This window comes from Populus nigra, chromosome 18, assembly GCF_951802175.1.
Source record: "Populus nigra chromosome 18, ddPopNigr1.1, whole genome shotgun sequence".
Classification (NCBI taxonomy): Eukaryota; Viridiplantae; Streptophyta; class Magnoliopsida; order Malpighiales; family Salicaceae; genus Populus; species Populus nigra.
Window position 1 is genome coordinate 10,122,636 of NC_084869.1, and position 10,018 is coordinate 10,132,653.

Genomic DNA, 10,018 nt, shown 5'->3' on the forward strand with positions numbered 1-10,018 from the left:
GTTTTGCCTTTTAAGCTCTCTCTCTCTCTCATGTGCTTAGATTCCTTATAGGCATAGACGCTCTTTTATCGTAAGATGATTTCGAGTAAAATAATATGAACCCACTACATAGTCACGAGGGAGGCAATGTGCGTGTGTGTGTGTGTGTGTGTGTGTAAGTGGGTTATTGGATTGTCTTTACGGTCCAATAATTTCTATAACTAAGCCAAATCATGCATATTACAGTGTGATCTTCCTCACGACATCACGTGATGGCTTAGTTTTTCATATCAGAGACCTAAATGGGATTTGTTTTTCAAAATGGCATCTGATTTTGCAGAGTCTGAAAATATATTGTTTTTTTTTTCCTGTAAGTTCATCATCTGGACTCGATTCAATTTGGGTTTGGTGTATCTAATCGGTACAATATTAGATTTGGTATATGTTTAGGTTATTTTTCTGCGAGGATGCCTTAAAATAATTGCATGCTATGGGACTCACAGTACAGAAGGACCATGTCACAGATCTCATTCGCATGCATGATCTGCCAATGTTTTATTTCTAATTCTGGTTTAGATCTGAATCTCAACTCTTTCTGGCCTTATGAATTGTTTAAGACCCAAATTCACTGCGAGGTACGAAGCTGTAGATGCAGTACTAGAATTGATCTGCAGTGAAATTTGAGGGGGTAAAAAGGGCCCTTTAGAGTGTGTTTCCTCGACAAGATCCTTGGATCGCAGCAGCAGGTAATTTGTGAGCTTGCTTGAATTAAAGTTGGTTCTGCAATTTGTGTCAACTCATGACATCGAACCATAAAAAAAGGGAAAAAATGCGAAGAATTATATATTTGTAGTGCATAAATTATTGGTTAAACTAGCAGATCATGCCGCTTGAAGCAATATTTCTCTAACCAACTCAAGGAAGTTTGTCAATCCTTTTCATCTCTATATTTTGAGCCTATTTGGGTAATGATTATATTTTCACATTCAAGCTACAAGTCATTTGCAGAAAATCAAGAATTTAGTGTAATTCACCTCAATTTGTAATTCACCTCAATTTGTCAATCCTTTTCATCTCTATATTTTGAGCCTATTTGGGTAATGATTATATTTTCACATTCAAGCTACAAGTCATTTGCAGAAAATCAAGAATTTAGTGTAATTCACCTCAATTTGCAATACACTCTTTTATCAAGATATAAAAAATAGTTCAACACGGTAAGTTAACTCGAGATCCATTCGATTTAGAATTTAGATCAGTTCAAATTAAAAAAGAATTTAATATAAATTTAGATCAGTTCAAGTAAATTCTAAGTAAAAACCCATCATTATTTAAAAAAGTATATATATTTTTAGGATAACCCGAGACTTACCCATATCAATCTGTGCCAAGTTTTAAAACCATGCTTTTATTAACTCTCCACTCGGGACAAAACAAAGCTGGCTCAAACTCTTGCACCAAAATAAGTTAAATAACTACAAGCCAACATAAAAAGGTTGCTCTAAAATAGTGTATGCAAAGTCAGTTAACACACTACCCCTTTCGAATTAAAAAACAGTTATCTTCTCTTCCCTCCTAAGCCAACTCTCTCTCTCTCTCTCTGCTGTAAAGAAAAGAAAAACTAGAAATACCCATCTAAAATTCCATTTCCTTCTGCAGAAAACATAATGGCCTAGCTGTTTCTTGGATCCGGAGATTCTGGGTTTCTTTCAATTAGTTTAATACTATTAAACATCTAGTTATAAGACTTGGAAAAGAACATTAACCTACAAGACATGATTTGGTTCCTCCCATTGTCTCTCCCTAGGCTCAAACCCTCTTTTTCTCTGCTGTTCCTCTCGTTGGAGTTTGTAGCATAGCTGTAATGCCTGTAAATCCATGGCCCCTCTTTTCCTTCTTATTCTTCTCTTCTACCCTTGTGCTTCTCTTTCCTTTTACTGCTTTCGCCGTCAACCAACAAGGCGAAACTCTTCTTTCATGGAAGAGAAGCTTGAATGGATCACCTGAGGGGTTGAATAATTGGGACTCGAGCAATGAGACTCCCTGTGGATGGTTCGGAATTACTTGCAACTTTAACAATGAAGTTGTGGCATTGGGTTTGAGGTATGTCAGTTTATTTGGAACACTTCCCTCCAATTTTACTTTTCTATCTTCCTTAAACAAGCTTGTTCTGTCTGGAACCAATCTTACTGGCACAATCCCAAAAGAGATTGGTACTGCTCTTCCTCAATTGACTCACTTAGACTTGAGTGACAATGCCTTGACCGGCGAGATTCCAAGTGAGCTTTGTAACTTTCCCAAGCTTGAACAACTCCTTCTCAACTCAAATCAACTTGAGGGCTCCATTCCAATCGAGATCGGAAATCTCACTAGCTTGAAATGGCTAATCCTCTACGACAATCAATTTAGCGGTTCCATTCCCAAAACCGTAGGCAAGTTGAAGTATCTTGAAGTGATTAGAGCTGGTGGCAACAAGAACCTTGAAGGTTCATTGCCTCAAGAAATTGGCAACTGCAGCAATTTGTTGATGTTAGGCCTAGCAGAAACAAGCATCTCAGGTTTTCTACCACCGAGCCTCGGCCTCCTGAAAAAACTCCAAACCGTCGCCATCTACACCGCCCTCCTTTCCGGTCAAATCCCTCCAGAACTCGGTGACTGCACCGAGCTCCAAGACATATACCTTTATGAAAACTCACTCACTGGCTCAATTCCGAAAACATTGGGCAAGCTCCGAAACCTTAGAAACCTTTTGCTCTGGCAGAACAGCTTGGTTGGTATCATCCCTCCTGAGCTCGGAAACTGCAACCAAATGTTGGTGGTTGACATATCAATGAATTCCTTAACCGGAAGCATTCCACAATCATTTGGCAATCTAACTGAACTCCAAGAACTCCAGCTTAGCCTCAATCAAATCTCCGGAGAAATCCCAGCACAGCTTGGAAACTGCCAGAAGATCATTCACATCGAACTCGACAACAATCAAATCACTGGCTCAATCCCACCTGAAATAGGTAACTTATTGAATCTCACTCTCTTTTACTTGTGGCAGAACAAACTCGAAGGCAACATACCGCCTTCCATTTCCAACTGTCAAAACTTAGAAGCCATAGATTTATCTCAAAATGGCCTAGTGGGGCCTATTCCAAAAGGAGTTTTTCAACTGAAGAAACTCAACAAACTCTTGCTTCTTTCCAACAATCTCTCCGGTGAAATACCGCCCGAGATTGGAAACTGCTCGTCTTTGATTCGTTTTCGAGCTAATAACAACAAGGTTTCCGGAAATATTCCGGCCCAGATTGGAAATTTGAAGAATCTGAACTTCTTGGATCTCGGATCGAACAGGATTACCGGAGTAATCCCGGAAGAAATCTCGGGTTGTCAAAATCTCACATTTTTGGATTTGCATTCAAATGCTATTTCTGGTAACTTGCCACAGAGTTTTAACAGGCTCATATCACTCCAGTTTATTGATTTCTCCAATAACTTGATTGAAGGCACACTGAGTCCAAGTCTTGGTTCACTGAGTTCACTCACCAAACTCACTCTTGCTAAGAACAGGCTGTCAGGTTCCATTCCGAGTCAACTCGGTTCCTGCTCCAAGTTACAGTTATTGGACCTGAGTGGAAATCAGTTATCAGGGAACATTCCGTCAAGTGTTGGAAAGATCCCGTCACTGGAAATCGCTTTGAATCTAAGCTTGAATCAACTTAATGGGGAGATTCCGTCAGAGTTCACGGGGTTAAACAAGCTTGGCATTTTGGATATTTCGTATAATCATCTTACAGGCGATCTTCAACATCTCGCAGCTTTGCAGAATCTTGTCGTGCTTAATGTCTCGCACAATAATTTCTCGGGGCACGTGCCTGACACGCCCTTCTTCTCGAAGCTTCCTCTCAGTGTACTTGCCGGGAATCCTGCTCTTTGCTTCTCCGGTAACCAGTGCGATTCTGGTGACAAGCACGTTAAGCGAGGGACGGCAGCGCGTGTGGCAATGATTGTGCTGTTGTGTGCCGCATGTGCGCTCCTTTTGGCAGCGCTCTACATTATCGTGGCGAGCAAAAAACGTGGCAGTGGGGCCCAGGAGTGTGAAGGTGAGGATGACGTGGAGATGAGTCCGCCTTGGGAAGTGACTTTATATCAGAAACTAGACTTGTCAATTGCTGATGTGGCACGATCGTTGACAGCTGGCAATGTGATAGGACGAGGCCGGTCCGGTGTGGTTTACAAGGTTACCATTCCGTCTGGATTAATGGTAGCTGTTAAGAGGTTCAAGTCGGCAGAGAAGATTTCAGCTGCAGCATTTTCATCCGAGATTGCTACATTGGCGAGAATTCGGCACCGAAACATTGTCCGTTTACTCGGGTGGGGAGCAAACCGGAAAACAAAGTTGCTGTTTTATGATTACATGGCTAATGGCACATTAGGGACCTTGTTACATGAAGGGAATAATGTTGGATTGGTGGAGTGGGAGACGAGGTTTAAGATCGCATTAGGGGTGGCAGAGGGGCTAGCGTATTTGCACCACGATTGCGTACCGCCGATTCTGCACCGAGATGTGAAAGCGCATAATATCTTGCTTGGGGACCGGTATGAGGCATATTTAGCCGATTTCGGGCTGGCTAGGCTGGTTGAAGACGAGCATGGATCATTCTCTGCAAACCCACAATTTGCAGGGTCCTATGGATACATTGCACCAGGTGAGTTTTCACTTTCACTTTCACTTTCTGATAATGAATTATCATTAGATTGTGATAATTGGCTTTCTTAAGCACTGCTGAGAGATTATTGGACACTTAATTGGAATAATATCTAGTCGAATATGGTATAGAGATGAGACAAATTTGTGATTATGTGAGAAATCAGTTGGGATTAGTGACGATGGGGACTTAAAGCAAGGTTTAGAGATGGGTTTAACCAGTAATTAGGTAGCAAAATCACATCAGGCATGCCAACAAGCTGTTTAATTTGTTTTGTTCATGATTTGTTATTTTCGTCGGCAACTGGAAAAGGCTGCGTGCACAACAAATACTACTTTTAGCAAAAAGTTTCTACAGTGAGTGAAATGTCATCCACCCTGCATGAATGTCTAAGCTTCTGTAGGTAGACTTGCGAACTTGCTGCAGTGTCGCACTCTCTCGCACCTTTGGTAATTTTGCATGCACGATCATTTATCTTTGTATGTTTCAATTACAGAGTACGCTTGCATGCTTAAAATCACTGAAAAGAGTGATGTATATAGCTATGGAGTGGTCCTTTTAGAGACAATAACTGGAAAAAAGCCAGTCGATCCATCATTCCCGGATGGCCAACATGTTGTCCAATGGGTCAGAAACCACCTGAGGAGCAAGAAGGACCCAGTTGAAATACTTGATCCTAAACTGCAAGGCCACCCAGACACACAAATACAGGAAATGCTTCAAGCTCTTGGAATCTCTCTTCTTTGCACAAGCAATCGCGCTGAAGATCGCCCGACAATGAAAGATGTGGCAGTATTATTAAAGGAAATTCGACAGGAACTGATCACGGGCGGTGAGGCCCAGAAGCCGACCAACAAATCATCGAAAACGATGGAAAGCAATCCATCATATTCATCATCCTCGGTGACCCCAGCTCAATTGTTGATGCTTCAACAAGGGTCTTCTCGTTGCTCACTTGCTTACTCATCTTCATCATCAACTAGTATTATGTCAAGTGCTAATCAATAACAATCTCCTTGTGTAGTTTTGAGAGTTATTCAAATATATTAGTATTGTTTTTTAGAATAGGGAAATACATAAAAGAGTTAGCGCCACAGGGGTGTTTTGATCAATAGCTTGGTACCGAGATGATAAAATTGAGTACATAGCAAGTTCCTTTTATTGTCTCTACTCTCTGTTGAATGCTGCTATTGTGGTTTTTGCTACTGTTATGAACAACATTTATAATAATGAAAGATACACACAAACATTGGCAAAGAAAGTGAAAGGGAAAGAAGAGGAAGAGATCAGTAAAGGAAATGGAGGCACAAGCTATATATTTTGCTTCAATGTGAAGTCATTCTCCATAATTTCTGAGTAGTAGGATGTGGATGTCTTGATTGATGTGAGTGGGCGTGGTGTTATTTTCTGTGAGGGTTTTCGAGGATGATTTTCCTCTTGGGATGTGAAATAGAGAGACAGGGAGAGATGAGTGGCCATAGGGAATTGTAGGGAATTGTAGGGTAATGATAAGAGAGCTTCTTTCTTGCTTTCATGCAACTATCAAGGTCCCTACCACGTGAAGGAGATGAAGAATTATAGGAAAGTACTCACTGGACATACAGAAACAAGCCATGAAGTAATCAATATCAATCAATCACAAGATTGGCTGCCTGCCTTGTGAAATTAAATCCCAGCACTCAAATCATATAAACCACCATTCTAGTTCATCAAGGTTGCTGTGAAAGATTTTCGTTGGATCTATTGTAATTCTGTAATAAATGGCGTAGCACAGAAGCTGGTAGCAAGTGGTAACATGGTAAGCACTTGACTTCTATACATGTCCAATAAAGAGAATGAATATGAGAAGTTTTCTTTGGTGGGGTGAAGCAGAATTTAATTCATTGCTTTAAAAATCATCCCCACTGTTTTTCAATTTTTCAGTCTGAATTTCAGGGAAGGCAGGCAGTGGCAGGATTGATAAATGTATTGCAGCAAAGGTTCCGGTGAGGAAAAATACCACAGCGGTTGTTTTTCTTTGGGCTCACATGCGCACATGCATGTTAACACAAAATACAGAAGCTTGCAATCCATTAACAGAGGCTTCTTTCAAATTTGTTAAATATTTTTTTTTAAAAAAAGAAAAGGTACATATAAGATTCCCAACGTAGATCGTAAGACTAATATATTTGTATTTTGTACATTTCAAAAAAAAAATATTTGTATTTTGTAAAGCTGTGAGGTTCCGTCCACATGCATGGGGCGGATCCCACATGCAACTATGATTTTAAAATAGCTGTTGATGATAACGCTCACCTTCATTACGCTTTTGCCTTTCGGACACTTGATTTTGCCATGTCAAGAGATGAATTTAGTACCTTCTATTTGGTCACGTGGAAGGAAAACTCTAGGAACTGTTCTGCTTGCCATTTAATTTTCTCAGTAAACAATAGAACACATATTTGAGACCTTTTGAATCATCATGCTCAAGATGTTCTGAATATTTTTCTTGGCATTGAGAAACAAGAGGGGAAAAAACAGCAGATAATCTATCAGGCAAGACCGCAGCTCTGGTACGAGGTGATGTTAAGCCTCAAAATTGTTAATCCTGCGAGGGTAAACCGCTTTTGAAAGAAACCCTTGATACAGTATTAATGTACATACAGAGTGCATTGCTAGAGAAGTCCTGTTTTGCATCCACAGTTAATTTGGTAGCCTCTGAAACTTGCTATAAAGAAAGTATCCGATGGTACCTACAGAAGTCAAGAGGAGAAAAGTTGGACAAGATCTATAAACCATTTACCCAGTAATCATGCACAATCCACGAGCCTGAACTGTTCTATGTATTCAACTTTCCAGAGACAGAATTTAATAAAATAATGAACATACCAGAAAAGACTATAAACCAAAAATACGAAGAAATTAAGCACAATGTACATGACCTTTATTTTCACCTCATGGCAAGATCCAACCCATATTGGGCTGATTATCATAAAACTCTTACATAATCCGCAGGGTGCACAAAACATAAAACTTAAATTCCTTGGCAAATAAAAAGCATACTATTATGGCATGTATTGCCGTTTTGTGTTAGATATTTACATGATTGAGAACACTAAGAACTTGCACCAGTTTCAGTTCAGCTGTATAGATCCTCCTCCTCGGCAGCAATAGTTGCTGAAGCAAACGGATCAGTGGCTCCTTCACCTGCCACATTCTCAGGACGGTCTGGAAACCGGAACTCAGTACCAAATCCACGAGATTGCTGTAAGGTCTGAGCAAAGAGCTGGTACTTCCTGATGTCTGCATCACTAACACTTCGACGTGCAAATTTCATTGACTCCTCAAAATGTGCTGCCTTTATTTCTGGGACCTCATCCACATCATCTTCTTCCATTGCTTCAGGATTGTCTTGCTTCCTTTTCTCCTTCTCAATATCCTGCCATTCCCCAAAAGTTTCAATAAAGAGCAACAGTGCAAACACAAACTACAAGCATTAGTCAAGGCTTTTTTCTTTGACTGTCATACCAATTTTCAAGTTAAGTCAAACAATTTGAGGTGCACTAACAGACATGCTCAGCACAAACATTTTTGTAAGAAATAAAAGCAAGATTTACGGAAGGTCAACCAACATGGGAAGCAAATTGTTTGTAAGAAGTAAGAAGTTAGAAGGATTACTACATATAAACAGACTCACATCAGACACTGGTTCACACATGCACATTCAATGCAGTACATGTTCACCAATAGATTAAATACATAAGAGAATTTCAATATAGACATGCTCATTCAACTTCTGGATGAAAATAAAAAACACAAAAATGAGACTCACCTTCTCAATATTTTCTCTAATGGCATATTTGCAGGCACGTTGACAAATTTCAGTGATATCAGCACCACTAAATCCATTAGTATATCGTGCAAGAGCTGCCAGGTCAACATCCCTAGAAACAGGTGACTTGCGCAAACATGCTTTAAATATCTGAAGACGGGAAGCCTCATCAGGAAGAGGTATGTAAATCAACTGGTCCAGACGCCCAGGCCTGAGCAATGCTGGGTCGATAATATCTGGCCTGTTTGTTGCTCCAATGATAAAAACTGTTTTCTTTGCCGTCATGCCATCCATTTCTGTCAGAAGTTGATTCAAGACTCTATCTGCAGCTCCCCCAGCATCTCCAGCAGAGTTGCCCCGCTGTAACCAGGAAGAAAGGAAAAAACAAATAATAAGAAACAAATAGTGAAAAGGTCAAAAAGGAGGCCCTGATGATGTGAGCAGGATAATATTTTTACAAGCAAACTACGCTTCTAAGTATACATAGGGAAACTTTTCACTGAAGGAAAAGCATGCATACCTGAGTAGCAATGGAATCAAGTTCATCAAAGAAAAGTACACAAGGAGCTGACTGCCGTGCTTTGTCAAATATCTCCCGCACATTTGCTTCACTTTCTCCGAACCACATAGTTAGCAGCTCAGGACCCTTGACACTTATGAAGTTGGCCTGGCATTCATTAGCAATTGCCTTTGCAAGTAGGGTTTTACCACAGCCAGGAGGTCCATAAAAGAGAACACCTTTAGAAGGTGACATGCCAAATTTCTCAAACTTCTCAGGATGCTCCACGGGATATTGGACAGTCTGCCAGAAGCCCGAAACTTAATATAAGAATTTATATAAACTAAATCCAAGAAATGAGGAAGATGGTAAAAAGCAGGACATCTATAATATTACACATGCAGAAATATTTAATTGAATTGAGATAAAATGGCAAACCTCTTGAAGCTCTCTTTTAATATTCTCTAATCCACCAATATCCTCCCATGAGACGTTAGGAACCTCCACAACCTATCAATCAGGAATATAGGTTCATCATTCTCAGGAAGCATATAGAAATTTCATCAAACACACATGTATGACATTTTGAGCAATCTATAACATGAATCACTAAGGCAATCTAAGTAAATACAAGAGGAATCTTCTGGTTAGGATTAAGTGAACTGAAACCAAAATGGATGAATCAACTGCTGGGTCATCCATATGCTCCACCATTATTCTAATTAAAGCATACAATATTTCATCCAAATTTCCTCAAAACAATTGTAATTAGCATGAATGATCTTTCCTCAAAAGGATTGTAATTAGCATGAATGAAAACCTGATTTGTTCAGATTTGGGTAAAGAGGCTACTTTCTAGGGCTCTTGGGAGACTATAACCTCTTGTTTTTTTCCTTTAAAGTGGCAGTTGTACATTTCTCGTTTTTGCCTCAACATGTGTACAGCAAAAATGTCCCTTTTTTTTCCTTCTTTGATGAGAGACAAAGCACAGAGCAAAAAACCAAACAGCAACAATCTCCAGATAAGAAAAGA

At 39.9% G+C, this 10,018-nt stretch overlaps 2 protein-coding genes across 2 annotated transcripts in view; one reads left to right on the plus strand and one right to left on the minus strand.

Moving 5' to 3' along the window:
- The first annotated feature begins 1,482 nt into the window (after positions 1-1,482).
- On the plus strand, positions 1,483-5,837 carry LOC133678673 (leucine-rich repeat receptor-like serine/threonine-protein kinase RGI4). The gene is made up of 2 exons (XM_062101106.1): positions 1,483-4,676; positions 5,173-5,837. Exons 1-2 carry the CDS (start codon positions 1,844-1,846, stop codon positions 5,682-5,684), a joined length of 3,345 nt encoding a protein of 1,114 aa, XP_061957090.1. The 5' UTR covers positions 1,483-1,843; the 3' UTR covers positions 5,685-5,837.
- A 1,740-nt stretch (positions 5,838-7,577) lies between these two features.
- Positions 7,578-10,018, minus strand: part of LOC133678867 (cell division control protein 48 homolog A-like) — a 4,443-nt gene continuing 2,002 nt past the window's right edge. The window contains exons 5-8 of the mRNA XM_062101376.1: positions 9,425-9,496; positions 9,008-9,289; positions 8,488-8,847; positions 7,578-8,094 (exon numbers count right to left, since the gene is read on the minus strand). Of these exons, the coding sequence (XP_061957360.1) occupies positions 7,795-8,094; positions 8,488-8,847; positions 9,008-9,289; positions 9,425-9,496 (1,014 nt within the window). The 3' untranslated portion in view covers positions 7,578-7,794. The remainder of the gene's footprint in view (positions 8,095-8,487; positions 8,848-9,007; positions 9,290-9,424; positions 9,497-10,018) is intronic.